The following is a 19,829-nucleotide window of genomic DNA, read 5'->3' as shown; positions in this document are numbered from 1 at the left end:
TGTTCGTTTCTAAGACAAACCATTCAATATCATAGTAATCCAGGTCTATGCCCCAACCACTAATGCTGAAGAAGAATGGTTCTATGAAGACTTATAGACCTTCTAGAACTAACACCAAAAAAAGTGGCCTCTTCATCATAGGGGCAGAGAAGGCAATGGCACCCCACTCCAGTACTCTTGCCTGGAAAATCCCATGGATGGAGGAGGCTGGTAGGCTGCAGTCCATGGGGTCCCACAGAGTTGGACATGACTGAAGTGACTTAGCAGCAGCAGCATCACAGGGGACTAGAATGCAAAGGTAAGAAGTCAAGAGATACCTGGAGTAACAGGCAAATTTGGCCTTGGAGTACAAAATGAAGCAAGCAGGGCAATGGCTAACAGAGTTTTGCAAAGAGAACACACTGGTCATAGAAAACACCCTCTTCCAACAACACAAGAGAAGACTCTACACATGGACATCACCAGATGGTCAACACCGAAATCAGACTGATTTTATTCTTTGCAGCCAAAGATGGAGCTATATAGAGTCAGTAAAAACAAGACTGGGAGCTGACTATGGCTCCACTCATGAACTCCTTATTGCAAAATTCAGACTTAATTTGAAGAAAAGTAGGGAAAACCACTAGACTACTCAGGTATCACCTGAATCAAATCCCTTATGATTATACAGTGAAAGTGACAAACAGACTCAAGGTATTAGATTTGATAGAGTGCCTGATGAACTACGGACGGAGAGGTTATGACACTGTACAGGAGACAATGATCAAGACCATCCCCAGGAAAAAGAAATGCAAAAAGCCAAAATGGCTGTCTGGGGAGGCCTTACAAACACCTGAGAAAAGAAGAGAAGCTAAGGGCAAAAGAGAAAAGGAAAGATATACTATCTGAATGCTGAGTTCCAATGAACAGCAAGGAGACATACGAAAGCCTTCCTCAGTGATCAATGCAAAGAAACAGAGGAAAACAACAGAATAGGAAAGAGTAGAAATCTCTTCAAGAAAATCAGAGATACCAAGGGAACATTTCATGCAAAGATGGGCACAATAAAGGACAGAAACGGTATGGGCCTACAGAAGCAGAAGATATTAAGACAAGGTGGCAAAAATACACAGAACTATACAAAAAAGATCTTCATGACCCAGATAATCATGATGGTGTGATCACTCATCTAGAACCAGACATCCTGGAGTGCGAAATAAAGTGGGCCTTAGGAAGCATTACTACAAACAAAACTAGTGGGGGTACAAATCCTAAAAAATGATGTTCTGAAAGTGTTGCACTCAATATGCCAGCAAATTTGGAAAACTCAGCAGTGACCACAGGACTGGAAAAGGTCAGTTCTCATTCCAATCCCAAAGAAAGGCAATGCCAAAGAATGCTCAAACTACCATACAATTGCACTCATCTCACACGCTAGCAAAGTAATGCTTAAAATTCTCCAAGCCAGGCTTCAACAGTACATGAACTGTGAACTTCCAGATGATCAAGCTGGATTTAGAAAAGGCAGAGGAATCAGATCAAATTGACAACATCCGCTGGATCATCAGAAAAGCAAGAGAGTTCCAAAAAAACATCTACTTCTGCTTTATTGACAACACCAAAGCCTTTGACCATGTGGATTACAACAAACTGTGGAAAATTCTTAGAGAGATGGGAAAAACAGACCACCTTACTTGCCTCCTTAGAAATCTGTATGCAGGTCAAGAAGCAACAATTAGAACCAGACGTGGAACAGACTGGTTCAAAATTGGGAAAGGAGTATGTCAAGGCTGTATATTGTCACCATGCTTATTTAACTTCTATGCAGAGTACATCATGAGAAATGTCAGGCTGGATGAAGCACAAGCTGGAATCAAGATTGCTGGGAGAAATATCAATAACCTCAGATACGCAGATGACACCACCCTTATGGCAGAAAGTGAAGAGGAACTAAAGAGCCTCTTGATGAAAGTGAAAGAGAGTGAAAAAGTTGTCTTAAAGCTCAGCATTCAGAAAACTAAGATCATGGTATCCAGTCCCATCATCCCATCACTTCATGGCAAATAGATGGGGAAACAATGAAAACAGTGAGACTTTATTTTCTTGGGCTCCAAAATCACTGCAGATGGTGACTGCAGCCATGAAATTAAAAGACACTTGCTCCTTGGAAGTAAAGCTATGACCAACCTAGAAAGATATTTAAAAAGCAGAGACATTACTTTACTGACAAAGGTCCATCTAGTCAAAGCTATGGCTTTTCCAGTAGTCATGTATGGATGTGAGAGTTGGACTATAAAGAAAGCTGAGCACCAAAGAATTGATGCTTTTGAACTGTGGTGTTGGAGAAGACTCTAGAGAGTCCCTTGGACAGCAAGGAGATCAAACCAGTCAATCCTAACAGAAATCAACCCTGAATATTCATTGGAAGAACTGATGCAGAAGCTGAAACTCCAATATTCTGGCCACCTGATGCGAAGAACTGACTCATAGGAGAGGAGGAGAAGGGGAGGCAGAGGATGATCATTGGATGGCATCACCGACTCGATGGACATGAGTTTGAGCAAGCTCCGGGCGTTGGTGATGGACAGGGAAACCTAGCGTGCTGCAGTCCACAGGGTCACAGAGTTGGACACGAATGAGTGACTGAACTATTCTACACATACTCAGAGACACATTTTTCCCCCACCCACTAAACCATTAGAAAATAAAGTTGCAAACATCAATACTACTTCATTTCAGGAGTATTTCTTTTAATAAAGGTTTATAGAGACAATTCCCTCAATCCAAGTCCTAGTTGCCTCTGACTCTCCTAATGCAATGCTTCCTGTATTAGAAGCACCAGGAGGGCTTGTTAAACCACAAATTGTTGGGGCCTATCTGCAGAGTGTTCTCTACAGAAGATCTAGGTTGGTGCTCAGGAATTTGCATTTTAAACAAATTCCCAGGTGATGCAGTAGGTCCTAGGATCACACTTTGAGAATGATAGTCCCAAGGATTCCCTGGGTCCACTGTCAGATATTCAGTAAGTCTAGACAGTGTTTCTCCCATTTTACTGCACAAACTGCCTGCGTGCATGCTCAGTCATTTAATCTTTAGGGACTCCATAGACTGTAGCCCACCAGGCTCCTCTGTCCACATGAGTATCCTGGCAAGAATACTAGAGTGGGTTGCCATTTCCTTCTCCAAGTGATATGCCAAACCTAGGGACTGAACTCACTTCTCCTGTGGCTTCTGCATGGGCAGGTGGATTCTTGACCACTGAACCAGAGTCACCAGGGAAGCACCACAAACTGCCCACCAATCTTACTAAAATTTGGATTCTAATTCAGTAGGTCTTGGGTAGGGCTTGAGTGTCTGCATTTATGACAAGCATCCAGGGATGTAATGCTACAATTTCTCAACAATGGCTGCATGTTGGAATCGAATAAGTTTTAAAATATAGTGTTACCAAGGACCCACCCTTCACCAATGACATCAAAATTTCTGGGATAGTACAATGTCTGTACATTTTTTTAAGAGAGAGAAAGAAATAAAAAGGAAAAGGAAAATATTTTCAACAAATGATTCTCACAGGTAGCCAAGGCTTGAGAAGCTGTGATGAAGCTAATTTAGGAACCTTGATCTCAAATAAAAAGAACAGGTTTTAACCACAGAATTTCAGTCACTGTAAAATCTAAATTTTCACCAAGTTCTCCAACACAGCATCTTGGCACTGAAACATAATCTCCCCCTATGTCCAAAATCTGACATTGCTTCCATTCCCTCGACTAAGTCATGTTTTCACTTTCTGGGATCCTAATAAAACCTTTAGGAACTAACACTCTGCTTGCTATAATCTCTCTTCTCTGGGAATTTCCCACTGTTCACAAGTAGAACAGCAGCCACTAGTAATACCTAGTGAGAACTGACTGAACGAGAAAGAAGATCACCCCAACCCAAGATTACCTAGACCAGGTTCTTTCTGGTCAAGAAAAAGGACAAAAACCTGGGTTAATTCTGAGCTATGGATGCAATTAAAGGACAAGTGAAAATATCTAGAATTTACTAAGAGATCACCTTACATAATGTACCCGGAGAAGCAAAGAAAGCCATTCTGCAAAGAAAAAAAAAAAGCAGTAGAATGCAGAGACTTAGTAAAGGAAAAATAATACCTAGTATTTCTACTGGTTTGGGTTTCCTTCTGTAGCCTGGCTATATTCCTGATTTTGAATCCTTGAGGTACCTCAGTTTCTTTTCCATAAACTTCCTTTTAAGGTCAAGTTGATTTAACTTCTTTTACATACTGCAAAAGGAACTAAAACCCTGTCTTTATTCTGATGCACATGTAAAAATTGTAACGAGCTTCCTTTAGTTTTTTTTCTTTTTTTACTTTTTTTTTTTGGATCAGTGTTTATACATTGAATAGGCCTCCCTGGTGGCTCAGACAGTAAAGAACCTCCCTGCAATGCAGGAGACCTGGGTTCAATCCCTGGGTTGGGAAGATCAACTGGAAAAGGGAATAGCTACCCATTCCAGTGTTCTTGCCTGAAGAATTCCATGGACAGAAGAGCCTGGCAGGCTACAGTCCATGGGGTCGTGAAGAGCTGGGCGCAACTGAGCATGCACATACAGTGAATATTTTTAATGGTTATTTCAAATTAAAGAACTAAGTTTTCCTTAAAGTCTGCTCAAAACAGTTTAATCTTTACTTCACAATTCAGGATTATGATGATGATGATCAGGTACTGTGCTGTGATATGACCACAGATGTAGTTGGTGTAAGGTATCAGATTAAATGATTTCTGAATCCAAGAACAGCAGAATCAACTTTTAGAAAAAAAAAATTAGTATTGTTATAAGTTATACAATTCTAATGTATTATCAAGCTTGCTACCATCTACATCAAAAAAGTACATTCTCCAAAGTTGGGCAAAGATTTTCTATAAAAAGTCAAGATAATAAGTGTTTTAGACATTGTAGGTCATAAAGTCTGTCACAACTAGTGACCTTGGCTACCAAAGTGTGAGAGCAGATAAGACATGGGTCACAGCAGACAAGTGTGACTGGTTTCAAAAAACTTTCATGGACACCAACACCTGAATTTTATAATTTTATGTATCACAAAATACATGTTCTCCCCACCCCACATTCATTCTTTGTGGGCCTCAAAATAAGAGGCAAAGCTAAATCTGGCTCAGGAGATAACCATTATCAGGAGGCACACGCATCCCACAGGGCAGACTCCTCTGCCTCTGTCCTAGGTAAGTAGGGCACCATAGCCTACCAGGCTCCTCCGTCCATGGGATTTTCCAGGCAAGAGTACTGGAGGGGGCTGCCATTGCCCTATCCAAAGGTAGAGGTGTACTCTGCACAAAGAAAAGCCTTTCTGGAAGTTCTCCTCTTTCACTCTCTGATTTGTGCAAATCTTATTATCCTCTTCACTAATCATCATCCATTCTTTTCTCTTTCTCTGATCATTCCCATTTACTATCAATTAGAAAAAGGAAGTAATCACAGAAAATCTGGTGTGGTTTGTGGGGCTCTGGTTTTATCAGCTAATTTTAATTTTGCTTTCTACAGAAGCGTTTCAATGCTTCTCCAAATTAAAAAAAAAACAACAAAAAAAAACTTTGTGGAAGAAGGTTAATTTATAGGTTTGGCATTACTCCAAATCATTGAGGAGCCTAGAAAGACGATCACTAGATTTTTTTTCAACTATATTTAAAATAATATTCTATTATCTATACCCTATATTTAAAATAATATATCTAAAATTAGAAGCTGAAAAATTCTAAAAATCTAAACTAATCAATTTCACATGTAGGTGATCTGACTACAAGAATCTCATTTTTCCTTTTTTCTTGGTGGCTGGTTTTATGCCTACCTTTCTGGGGCTTTTTCTATTTGTAACTATAAACACAATATATAGTCTCTGCTGCTGCTGCTAAGTTGCTTCAATCGTGTCCAGCTCTGTGTGACCCCAGAGAGGGCAGCCCACCAGGCTCCTCTGTCCCTGGGATTCTCCAGGCAAGAATACTGGAGTGGGTTGCCATTTCCTTCTCTCTGGATGTCCTCAGATGGAAGCCATAAACCTATATTATTATATAATGAATATATAGATAAGCTTTGCAACAAAATCTTTTATTTAAACATATTAGACCTGGTTTACCAACTTTTTACTTAAGTTATCTATCCTTTTATTTCTTATAAATGGAAACTCGCTTAGATTTTATGAATTATAAACAGCACAGAGTGAAATTAGCAGAATGACTGTAAAACAGGAAATTTTAAAAATACAGATTTTAATCTTAATTTTAGCTGCAACTAAAATATATGAGGATGAGTAGAAATACTAAGACAATGTCATTAGAACATAGTAAGCCATTCACAATTAGAAAACACCTGTTTATTCACGATTCTTTCAGACACAGTGCTTTGACATCCAAAGCATCTGCTCAGGGTAACTCAAATTCCAGAAAAGCCAGGCAGTACAACATTTAAAAAGTAATGACAAAAACAGTATGGAAGTTCCTCAAAAAATTAAAAATAGAACTACTTACTATATGATCTAGCAATTCCACTTCTCCATATTTATCAGAAGACAATTAAACCACTACCGAAAAAAAAAGAGGCTGCACTCTCATGGTCAGTGTATGTATGTGCTTAGTCGCTCGGTTGTGTCCGACTCTTTGCAACCCCATGGACTGTAGCCCACCAGGCTCCTCTGTTCATGGGGATTCTCCAGGCAAGAGTACTGGAGCAGGTTGCCATGCCCTTTTCTGGGGGATCTTTCCAACCCAGGGATCGAACCCAGGTCTTCCGCGTTGCAGGCGGTTTCTTTACCATCTGAGCAGTTACCAGGGAAGCCCCATGTTCAGTGTGGCACTATTTATAAGAGCAAAGACATGGAAACAAACCTAAGTCTCTACTGACAGATGAATGGATCAAGAAAAAAAATATATATATATATCTACACACACACATACACACACACACACACACATATATATATATCTACACACACAAAATAGTCAGCCATAAAAAGAAGAAAATCCTGTCTTTGTGACAACACAGATGGAACCTGAAGGCATTATGCTAAGTTAAATAAGTCAGAGAAAGACAAATACTCTATGATCTCACTTACATGTGGAACCTAAAAAATAAAACTGAACTGACAGATACAGATTGGGTGAGGGGGAAACCCACTGGGTAAAATGGGTGAAAGTGGTCAAAACATACAAACTTCCAGTTATAGGACAAAATAAGCCTACAGACATAATGCACAACATAGTATGTATTTGAAAGCTGCTAAGAGAGTACAGTCATCCCTCAGTATCTGAAGGCGACTGGTTCTAGGATCCCTGCAGATACCAAATTCTGAAGATGCTCAAGTCCCTTATAAGGCCTAATGCAGTCAGCCCTCCATGTCCATGGATGTGGAATCCTCAAACAGAGAGGGCCAACTGTAGTCCTTAAAAGTTCTTATCACAAGAAAAACAATTTAACTATGCATGGGAATAGATGTTAACTAAACTTACTCTGGCAATCATTTGCAATATATACATTTATCATTATGTTGCATACCTTAAAGCTAATACAATGGTATCTGTCAATTATAACTCAATAAAAAAGTATTGACAAAAATGATACTACATATCATAAAATACATTTATTTCTATATATGTATATTTAATCTTAATATATATGTTTGTTGTGATCCACACAGTCAAAGGCTTTGGCATAGTCAATTAAGCGGAAATAGATGTTTTTCTGAAACTCTCTTGCTTTTTTGATAATCCAACCAATGTTGGCAATTTGATCTCTGGTTCCTCTGCCTTTTCTAAAACCAGCTTGAACATCAGGAAGTTCACGGTTCACGTATTGCTGAAGCCTGGCTTGGAGAATTTTGAGCATTACTTTACTAGCGTGTGAGATGAGTGCAATTGTGCGGTAGTTTGAGCATTCTTTGGCATTGCCTTTCTTTGGGATTGGAATGAAAACTGAGCTTTTCCAGTCCTGTGGCCACTGCTGAGTTTTCCAAATTTGCTGGCACATTGACTGCAGCACTTTCACAGCATCATCTTTCAGGATTTGGAATAGCTCAACTGGAATTCCATCACCTCCACTAGCTTTGTTCGTAGTGATGCTTTCTAAGGCCCTCTTGACTTCACATTCCAGGATGTCAGGCTCTAGGTGAGTGATCACACCATTGTGATTATCTGGGTCGTGAAGATCTTTTTTGAATAGTTCTTTTGTATATTCTTGCCACCTCTTCTTAATATCTTCTGCTTCTATTAGGTCCATACCATTTCTATCCTTTATTGAGCCCATCTTTGCATGAAATGTTCCCTTGGTATCTCCAATTTTCTTGAAGAGATCTCTAGTCTTTCCCATTCTATTGTTTTCCTCTGTTTCTTTGCACTGATCCCTGAGGAAGGCATTCTTATCTCTCCTTGCTATTTTTTGGAATTCTGCATTTAAATGGGTATATCTTTCCTTTTCTCCTTTCCTTTCATCCTAAAGGAAATCAGTCCTGAACATTCATTAGAAGGACTGATGTTGAAGCTGAAACTCCAATACTTTGGCCACCTGATGTGAAGAACTGGCTCACTGGAAAAGACCCTGATGTTGGGAAAGACTGAAGGTGGGAAGAGAAGGGGACGACAGAGGATGAGATGGTTGGATGACATCACTGAATCAATGGACATGAATTTGAGTAAACTCCGGGAGTTGGTGATGGACAGGGAGGCCTGGTGTGCTGCAGTCCATGGGGTAGCAAAGAGTCGGATACGACTGAGCAACTGAACTGAATGGAATATATATTTACTAAATATAGATTATTATATATGTATATTTATGTTATATATAAAATAGTCTCAATGAATAGTGAGAAAATTTAATGCTCTCAAAGTGTGATTTACACAGGAAAATTAGAGACACAGAGCTAGAGGTTACATCTTTCAACAGATAACTGACTACAGAAAAAAATACTCATTTTTCAGTGTAAGACAAATAGTTTAACTTTCAGTTTATGCAAAGTTTCTAAAGAAGTCAGCCTCTTGCTTTCTTTTAAAATTGTGTCCCATTGGACTAAAACCAGTTCACAGAAGAACTCATCCACCAGAGGGAGCCCTTACAAAAGAGAAAAAAACGTTACCAGCAGTGTGCGTCTGTGTTTGTGTGTATGTGTGTGTGAGGGACATATGTGTGTGTGTGTGTGTGAGAGAGAGAGAGAGAGAGAGAGAGAGAATGTGTGTGTGAGAGAGAGAAAGAGAGAGAGAGACAGAGAGTGCTTGTGTGTGTGTGTGTTTTGACTCTGCAACCCCCTGGACCACAGTTTGCCAAGCTCCTCTGTCCATGGGATTTCTGAAGCAAGAATACTGCAGTGGGTTGCCATTTTCTACTTGAGGGGATCTTCCCAACCCAGGAATCAAACCCTCATCTCCTGCACTGCAGGCAGATTCTTTACTGCTGAGCTCCCAGGGAAGCCCTAGTATACACAATTGAAGGAAGTGTATTTCTTACAAAACAAAATTCTTTAAATCCAGTAATTTCTTACAATCACATGTATTATTTTCTGAGACACACAAAATTTCCATTACTGAAATGAGCTCCCTCTAGTGCCCACAGATAGTGCAAAATGTATGAAAGAGGCGTAACTTGTTGCCCACAGCAAGTCAACTAGAGAAGTAGTATTCAACCTTTCCATTCCACCCCTACTCACGCCTTTTCTTTCCCCTAAATTAGTTCTAGGATCATTTATCTTGAAAATCAGTCACCTATATACATGATGTCAACAGTCATCCTAAAACTGTCACCTAATTCTGGGTTAAGTAATTCTAGGAAAGCCCATGTCGTCACCAATCTTGGCCTCCCTCTTACCAGTTAGTCACAGAAATTTGCTCCATGTCTTTGTATATCTTGAGGCAAATACATTTAAATTTATAAATAAGCAATATCCCATAGTACCTATCTATTAATCGAGTATGTATTAATTTGGGGAAAATAACACTAAGTACTCAATAAATGTTACATTATCTCAGGTGAACCTCACAAAACCCCACAAGGTAGGTACTATTATTATCCTCACTTTATAGATGAAGACTTTGAGGCTTACATCTCACGAGTAGTAAAGTAGAGATCACAAACTACAGGGTTAAGTACTGTGCTATACCACAGATAAGCAAGTAACTGAACTTAATGAGGTAACTGTAGATTTACACAGTTTTATAAAAAAGGAATGACCGAGCGACTTCACTTTCACTTTTCACTTTCATGTCTTGGAGAAGGAAATGGCACCCCACTCCAGTACTTTTGCCTGGAAAATCCCGTGGACAGAGGAGCCTGGTGGGCTGCAGTCCATGGGGTCGCTAGAGTCGGACACGACTGAGCGACTTCACTTTCACTTTTCACTTCCATGCACTGGAGAAGGAAATGGCAACCCACTCCAGTGTTCTTGCCTGGAGAATCCCAGGGACGGGGGAGCCTGGTGGGCTTCCGTCTATGGGGTCGCACAGAGTCGGATACAACTGAAGTGACTTAGCTGCAGCATAAAAAAGGAAAAAGGAAAGAAATACAACAAGATTCCCTGTACACTTGGCCCAGTTTCCTGAAATAACATTTTGCAAAACTACAAAATAGTGTCACAAAAAGGATACTGATAATGATACAATCTACCAGCCTCACTCAGTTCTAAGGCATTTTCAGTCAGCCAATACACATTTGCTTTTATTCTATCAATATTTCTAAATGATCTATATAAAAATTCTTTGTTTTTACCTCTCATAACTCGTCTTCAGTTCAGTTCAGTCACTCAGTCGTGTCCGACTCTTTGCGACCCCATGGACTGCAGCACGCCAGGCCTCTCTCTCCATCACCAATTCCCGGAGTTTACTCAAACTCATGTCCATCCAGTTGGTGATGCCATCCAATCATCCAATCTTTACAATAAATTTTAGGGTTTCACACTACTCTATAGTTATATATCTCAGCATTCTCATTCTTTCTACATATGTCAACTTAAGCAGTTCAATTCTCATTCCTCCAAAGCATGGGCCTTGAGGTCAAGGATTCTGAAATTTAATCCCAGTATTCTGCCATGTACTTAGTTTGGGCAAATAACTTAACCTCTCAATATTTCCATCATCTGTAAAATGGGAATAAAAGTACCTACTTCAAAGAGTTCCTGAAGACCAAGCTTTGCCTGCAAAGCAGTTGACACAGTACCTGGTACAAATAAGTACTCATTAAACTTTTAGCCATAACTATTTACTATTTCTTTACCAAGACTTTTTTAACAGCATTCCATCCATTCCAGTATCTTCAACCATTCCAACCTCTTTAACATCCTAACCTTACCATATATGTCCATCTGTTCATTCACTGAGCAAAAATGTACTATTTACACATAATGAAGATAAACAGATGAATCAAATACAGAACCTTTCTTCACAAAAGCACAATTACTAAAATCTAAGTTAGACAACAACGATGGTGCAGGCAAATGAGGGGATATAGCATTTTCTAGAGTACACATGAACATAACTAAGGTACCAAGGGCACAAAGGGAGTATGAATAGGAAACAGCAAGCAGTTCAGGTTGGCTGCAGTGGAGGATGACAGAAAAGAAGTAATGGAAAGTAACACTAAAGACTGGGCAAGGGCAGATCCTGAAAGACTTTGAATCTAAGTCCAGAATCTAAAGTTCATTCTCTCTATAAAGGAGAAATGCAGAGTGCATCATGAGAAAAGCTAGGCTGGATGAAGCACAAGCTGGAATCAAGATTGCCAGCAAAAATACCAATAACCCCATATATGCAGATGATACCACCCTTATGGCAGAAAGTGAAGAAGAACTAAAGAGCCTCTTCATGAAAATGAAAGAAGAGAGTGAAAAAGTTGGCTTAAAACTCAACATTCAGAAAACTAAGATCATGGCATCCGGTCCCATCACTTCATGGCAAATACATGGAGAAACAGTGGAAACAGTGGCAGACTTTATTTTGCGGGGGGGACTCCAAAATCACTGCAGATGGTGACTGCAGCCATGAAATTAAAAGACGCCTACTCCTTGGAAGGAAAGTTATGATCAACATAGACAGCATATTAAAAAGCAGAGACATTAATTTGCTAACAAAGGTTCGTCTAGTCAAGGCTATGGTTTTTCCAGTAGTCATGAACGGATGTGAGAGTTGGACAGTAAAGAAAGCTGAGCACCGAAGAATTGATGCTTTTGAACTGTGGTGTTGGGAGAAGACTCTTGAGAGTCCCTTGGACTGCAAGGAGATCCAACCAGTTCATTCTAAAGAAGATCAGTCGTGAGTGTTCATTGGAAGGACTGATGCTGAAGCTGAAACTCCATTACTTTGGGCACCTGATACGGAGAACTGACTCATTGGAAAAGACCCTGATGCTGGGAAAGATTGAAGATGGAGAAGGGGAGAAGGGGATGACAGAGGATGAGATGGTTGGATGGCATCATCAACTCAACGGACATGAGTTTGGGTAAACTCCAGGAGTTGGTGATAGACAGGGAGGCCTGGTGTGCTGCAGTCCATGGGGTCGCAGAGAGACGGACACGACTGAGCGACTGAACTGATAATGAAAAGACAGCGATTTATGAGTAAGGCAGTTATTAAGTTCATAATTATACAGCCAAAGCATTAATATGCTATACAATATAAGACAGACTAGAGAAATCTTTACTGTGCCTGTATTTAGAAACCTCCTGCTGCATTCAATGATATAAGGAGGAAAGCCTGAAGGGAAAAATACTGAAGAAACTGAATCAATACAATGTAAAACTTAACAAAATGTGGGAAAAAGGAAGTGAAGATGATTTAGGTTTTAAACTTAGTATTGTGAACTAAAGAAAAATGGCTCAGACTTCTCAAATCACTTATTCATTTTCCTGAATTCTAAACTAGATTTTAACTTCAGTCCACTGAGAACTGAATACTTTTTACCTGTGGAATGAAAACAAGTATCTTGAAAGAATATGGAATAAATGATTTTAAAAATCTAGAAGACTGTAAGTATAATAAATAGATTCAAGAAATCTATTAAATAGAAGACTGTAAGTATGCTGAGTAGGTAAGAGAATGCTGCTTATGATATCTGATATAAAATGTATATTAAAAGTGAGATTAAGGAAACCTATAGTCATCTCTTCATAAAATAGGAAAGAGGATTCCTATACTCACTCGATAAAAACATTGAATACATATATGAATGAGGAAAGAAAATTTAAATTCTTACTAAATTTTAAGAAAGGTTCTCCACTGTCTTCAATGCTCTGAGGGCTCAATATTCTCTTCCACTCTTTGTCTTATAAAATGGCCTTCTGTTGCTAACTACACTTATGAAAATATAAACTTTAATATATTCATTTAGTAAAGTATGATAACCACTTTAGTAAGTAAGTGTTAGTTGCTCAATCGTGTCTGACTCTTTGCGACCCCATGGACTACAGCCTGCCAGACTCCTCTGTCCATGGAATTCTCCAGGCAAGAAAACTGCAGTGGGTTGCCATTCCCTTCTCCAGGGCATCTTCCTGACCCAGGGATCAAATCCATGTCTGTTGCATTGCAGACAGATTCTGTACTGTGTGAGCCACCAGGGAAGCCCGTGATAACCATTTTAGGTAGTACTTAATTATTAATACTGAAGGTCAAAACAAAAACCTAATGTACCATCTGACGCAAAGTAAATGACATCTGAGGTTTCACACAGATTTTTAGGTATCTCCCAAGCTCCATTTTGCAATTTTGGAATTTAAAGGCAAACACACTTGTTACTGAATGGGAAATATGAATATGCCTCTTTGCAGAGTCTGTCATCTTACCAGGTCTTTCCTTCCCAGTGCCTTTTGACTCAGCAAATTTTTGTATCAAGCTTTCAACTGTAGTATTGGCCATGTTATTTATAAATTCTTCATGGACCTGTTAAAATGAAATAAAGATAAGTTTTTTTCATTTTCCATAAATATTCTTACTGTATTTCAGACAAAATTTTCACAAAACAATTAAAATAGAAGTCAGTGCAGTAACATGTTTATATCTGAGTGTTTTAGAGACATCAGTCTTATAAGAAATAAAACTCATAAAGCAATGAAAATAGTATTAGAATTTTAGTAACAAAGACTTCATCTTTCTCTGTTATATTTCAATGCACCCTAAATATCATCATTAAACCACTTTTATATTTTTGGAAAATTTCTAAGTATAAATTCTATAACTTACTAAAGTTGCTATTCTAAATTTTAAAATAAAACTTTAAAAAGAAATATTCAAAAATTGTTAACAGCAGACTTTTAATGTAAAGAGACTGAGCAAAGTTAATTTTTAAAATTAAATTATCATCCTTGATAGGATTATAAACTCCAGGTTATTTCATATTTAATACATGTAAATATATAGTCTTTATATAGTCTTCATCTGAAATAATTCAGTACCACGCAATGAATTTGGATTTTTAAAGTCATAAGAGAACATGAAATTCTCATGAATCAGTTTACTAAAAGTGAAAACTTACCTGGCCTATTTGCAGATGAATTTCCTTAATAGCATTTGACAAGGATCCTATAATTTCTTTTATGTGAATGAGGTGAGTTTGTTCAATATCCTGAAATTTCTGGGGAGCAAATATATAAAAAAAAAAATTACACACACACAGATATATTCTGAAATTAAAACAAATTTTTCGAAGTCATCTTAATACAGCTAACCAAATTTAACAAGTTACCATTATTATATAAAATTTAACAATGCTTTAAAAAGCAGAGATGTTGCTTTGCCAATGAAATCCATCTAGTCAAAGCTTTGGTTTTTCCAATAGTCATAAATGGATGCGAGAGTTGGACAGTAAAGAAAGCTGAGTGCCGAAGAATTGATGTTTTTGAACTATGGTGTTGGAGAAGACTCTTTTTTTTTTTTTTAAACATACACTCTTGAGAGTCCCTTGGACTGCAAGGATCCAACCAGTCCATCCTAAAGGAAATGAGTCCTAAATAGTCATCAGAAGGACTGATGTTGAAGTTGGTGTCCAATACTTTGGCTACCTGTTGGGAAAAACTGACTCATTTGAAAAGACCCTGATACTGGGAATGATTGAAGGCAGGAGGAGAAAGGGACGACAGAGGATGAGATGGTTGGATGGCTCAATGGACACGAGCTTGAGTAAGCTCCAGGAGTCTGTGTTGGACAGGGAGGCCTGGCGTACTGCAGTCCATGGGGTCACAAAGAGTTGGACACAACTCAGCGACTGAACTGAACTATGCTTCTAGATACTGAAATATAACATCAGAAAAAGTTAACTTTTTGTTGTGCCATTTCACAGGCAAATATGAATTTTTTCAGTATTAGAAGATACCACAAATTAAAATTTATAATCAGGGTCAGAAAATTAGGAGGAGACCCAGAAGAGAATAGTGTCAAAAAACCAAAAGGAGAAGTATTTAAAAAAACTGAAAAACAACTAGCTGGCAGAGCTAAAACTACAGTTTACTTCTTAAGACTTTACAATCTAGCCCAGCGACTTTCAAAATGTCTAATTCTTAAAATGTTAATATGTACTCTCCAAAAGAGGTAATCTATGGTTTAAGAAATCTGTGAAAACTTGTGTGTATACTCTATCTCAGCAGTTCTCAACTGAAGGCAGGGATGATTCAGATGACCTGGGGAATGTTTTCAAATTACAAAACACACAGATCCCCCAGCACTATTCAGGAAATGGGCTAGAAAGAGGTAAGAATATTGCTGGGAAAAAAATTCCACGTTATTGTGGTCTTTACTTCCCGGGAAGAAAACCAGTGCTATACTTCACTTCATAAGAAATATATTAAAAACTGAAGTAAAGATATATTAAAGTAAAAATATATTAAAAACTGAGAAATACTAAAGTAACAAAGCTTATTTTACTCTGCTTAACCCTGTGTCTTCCAAATTTAACCATACAACCCTTCTCTTCCTCTCTGAGTATCTATTAATATCTCACAATAATTTTCTTCAAAACAGGATTTGGGAAATGCTGAACTAGTCATTTTCAAATAAAAAAAGAAAAAATACATCTGTCATTTCCACTGCCAAACCTGACTACCCTCTTTCTTGGCAAATTATATCAGGTCTAAGGAGCAGGCCTAGATGTTTGCTATTTTTCCCTAGTTTATCAAATTAAATTCCCTCACCCCATATTAAATGTTCAGTTTCCTTCAGCATGCATCAGAATCTCTAAGCCAAATAATCATATCCGTATTTGTATAAAGGGTATGAACTTCAAAAAAAATCAATAATGGTGAAATTACAATTTTGGCAGTAATGTAACAACAGTCCAAAAACTTACCAATTTTATTCGTGAGGAATGACAGAGTTAAAATACAGAACTTGTTTTGGCTAATTCTGACCAAGTCCAATAAGAATACCAAAACTGCAAGATCCTGAATTATTCTTAAGAACTGAGGAACAGTCAGCCAGAACATGATTCTACTTTATGTTTCTATTATAAGAATTCACCCTTAGCTTAATATTTGGCAATTTGATGAACAAGATGTTTTCCCACAGAAAGGTAGTCTCAAATCCAGGAAAAGACTGGTCAAATGGCCACTAATTTCATATGGATGATTCCTAATACCAAGAAAACTATGCACCTTCTTTCTCTTTTGAAACACCAAACCTAAGTCAGATCCTTAATAAGTGAGAAATATCTTGAAGCGTGAAGACAAACAGAACCCAAAAGCATGATTTAGCTGCAATTTTGAAATTATGCTTTATTTCTGGTGGGAAGATATTGCTAAATATCACAATTCCTCAAAATTAGTGACTTAAATAAATTAAGTTATTTAGCAAAGGAATATAGTATCAAGTGTTTGAATATAAATGAATAAACTTTCCTGAACAGATTTTTCTTCCTTGCATTCAAATTCACTGGGCTCATATTATTGTTACATTAGCGTTTTTAAAAAGTACAATTTTGTCAGCCACTACAGATGAACAAAAATTGGGTTCAAAATTGGGAAAGGAATATGACAAGGCTATATATTGTCACCCTGCCTGAGTACATCAGGTGAAATACTGGGCTGGACGAATCACAAGCTGGAATCAAGACTGCCAGGAGAAACATCAAAAACCTCAGATATGCAGATGGATGATAGCACTCTAATGGCAGAAAGTGAAAAACTAAAGAGCCCTTGATGAGGGAGAAAGAGCAGAGTTAAAAAGCTGGCTATGAACTCAACATTCAAAAACCTAGGATCGTGGCATCCAGTCCCATCACTTCATGGCAAATACATGAGGAAAAAGTGGAAACAGTGACAGATTTTCTTTTCTTGGGCTCCAAAATCACTGTGGATGGTGACTGCAGCCATGAAATTTAACAACACTTGCTCCTTGGAAGAAAAGCAGAGTACTGGAATGGGTTGCCGTTGCCTTCTCCGAACAAATCTAGAGAGCATATTAAAAAGCAGAGACATCACTTTGCCAACAAAAGTCTGTATAGTCAAAGCTATGGTTTCTCCAGTAGTCATGTATGTATGTGAGAGTTGGATCATAAAGAAGGCTGAGCGCCAAAGAATTGATGTTTTTGAACTGTGGTGTTGGAGAAGACGAGAGAGTCCCTTGGACAGCAAGGAGATCAAACCAGTCAATCCTAAACGAAATCAACCCTGAACATTCACTGGAAGGACTGATGCTGAAGCTGAAGCTCCAATATTTTGGCTGATGCTGATGTGAAGAGCCAACTCACTGGAAAAGACCCTGATGCTGAGAATATTGAAGGCAGCAGGAGAAGGGGACAATAAATGATGAGATGGTTGGATGGCATCACTGACTCAATGGACATGAGTTTGAGCAAACCCCAGGAGATAGTAAAGGACAGGGAAGCCTGGCGTGCTGCATGGGGTCCATGGGGTCACAAAGGGTCAGATATGACTTAGCAACTGAACACCACCACTACAGATAGATAGATAGATAGAGAGAGAGATATAAAAGCACTCTAATACTAAACTTAATCTGAGGGTGTTAATTAAACAAATCTCAAATTCTTTGTACTAGCCATGTTACTGTTCAAAGTAAACAAAATCTCCCTACTGTTTCAAGTTAAACTGATAGTGGTGAAAAGCATAAGCATAGTCACAATTTTAGTCATGCTTATTCTTAACTCAGGGTTTCCCAGGTGGCTCAGTGGTAAAAAAACAAACAAAAAAACCCACCTGCCAGTGCAGGAGCCACAGAAGATGCAGGTTCAATCCCTGGATGGGGAAGATCCCCTGGAGGAGGAAATGGCAACCCATCCCGTATTCTTGCCTGGAAAATCCCACGGACAGAGAAACCTGGCTGACTACAGTCCAAGGGGTTGCAAAGGAGTCAGACACGACCGAGTGACTGAGCACACATTCTCAAGTGAAAAAATTTACATCACAAGTACTCCAAGTAAAGTCTAAGTTCTTTCACCCAAGGACTCAATTTCTTCTCACTCTGGTGTGGTCCTGCCACCAAAATCTCATTACTGCTAGACTGACAGACCCCTTTCCCATTAGGATTAGGTCAACCTGCTTGGCCTGGAACAAAAACCAAAGCAGCAAAAGAATTCTTTCCCCTTCTAAGTAACCCAAAATAAAGCCTACTATCTATTAAGAAACAAGAGTTAACCGGTTCTATGGTTGTGTGTACATGCTAGAGAGAGAGAGAGAAAGAGTGAACACGAGAGAAAACATACACGTATTAGCACCGCATACCATCACCTTTATTTAAAAGCAGCGTGGCTAAACATCTGCTCAAACAAATTAATTATTCCATCTTGGGATTGGCAAGATAAACAATTAAAATGCCAATCTGAAAAAAAAAATGTAATGAGGAAGCAGCAAGAGGGAAGGGAAAAATAAGTGCTGAGATTCTATATAAGGTAACACATACAAACGAAAACACTGACTTGAACAAATTCTAACTTCTCTTTTTTCAAATTAAATAACTGAAGGCAAGATTTTCACTGATAGAAACTAATCTTTCCGATAGAAAATAAATCAATAACTGCCTTATACATGAGTGTTCCTAATGATTTAAAAGATAAAACAGAACTTGCTGGAGTCCACAACCACCACAGTTGCTACAGAAATTGTAACTTTCTATCTCACTGGAGTTGGAGCCTCATTTAACACAACTAAACCCTTCCTGAAACATTATCACTTCTGAGCTGCCAGGACATGACACTTTCCAGTTTTCTTCCTTCTCTGGCTTCTCCTACTTGGGTTTCAGCATCTCTTCCTCTTCCAAACTGACAATGATGAACCTCTCAGAGTTTGGCTTAATTCCCCACTCTCTATCCAAAGATCATGTCATTATGGTTTTGTATACTGCCAAGCCCCTATATTATAAAGGCCCAATTCTTTATTCAAAATTTTCGGGACCAAGTGTTTGGGAATTTAAATATTTTGGATTTTTTTTAAATAAAGGTAACGTGTTATCATATATGTCATTATACTACCAGTAGGATCTGCAGTGGCATCTGTTTATCAAACACTAAAGGAAAACATTTATATTCAGCCTAAGTAGGATAAAGAGACTATATATAGCCTCACATCAGATCAAATCAAGTTCTGCTGCCAAATGAATTCTAGAAAAAAAAGCGGGGGGGGGGGGGGTTCAAAGAATTCAGAATTGTCAATAAGGGACTGTGAACATTATGTCCAGTCCAGATTACTTAGAGCCTCCAAAACAGCCATTTGCTTTCTCCACTTAAGTATATAGGGATTAATCCCCGATGGTTCAGTGGATAAAGAATCAGCCTACAATGCAGGAGATCCCCTTCCGACCCCTCAAACTAACAGCTCTTCATCTAGACTTTGCTATTCATCTCTGTCAAACCTGGAAGAGACCTGGAAC

The 19,829-nt window shown here is 38.5% G+C and overlaps 1 protein-coding gene across 2 annotated transcripts in view; it reads right to left on the bottom strand.

The window, feature by feature from the left end:
• Window positions 1-19,829, bottom strand: part of FCHO2 (FCH and mu domain containing endocytic adaptor 2) — a 126,789-nt gene that overhangs the window by 59,809 nt on the left and 47,151 nt on the right. For both annotated transcript variants that reach the window (XM_086362116.1, XM_086362117.1), the window contains 2 exons: window positions 14,491-14,589; window positions 13,802-13,898 (listed from right to left, as the gene is read on the bottom strand). In XM_086362116.1, the coding sequence (XP_086218242.1) occupies window positions 13,802-13,898; window positions 14,491-14,589 (196 nt within the window). The remainder of the gene's footprint in view (window positions 1-13,801; window positions 13,899-14,490; window positions 14,590-19,829) is intronic.

This window comes from Bos grunniens, chromosome 20, assembly GCF_055505025.1.
Source record: "Bos grunniens cultivar Pamir isolate PY7600 chromosome 20, Bosgru_T2T1.0, whole genome shotgun sequence".
In the NCBI taxonomy this organism is placed as follows: Eukaryota; Metazoa; Chordata; class Mammalia; order Artiodactyla; family Bovidae; genus Bos; species Bos grunniens.
This window is presented reverse-complemented; position numbering and strand designations above follow the sequence as displayed.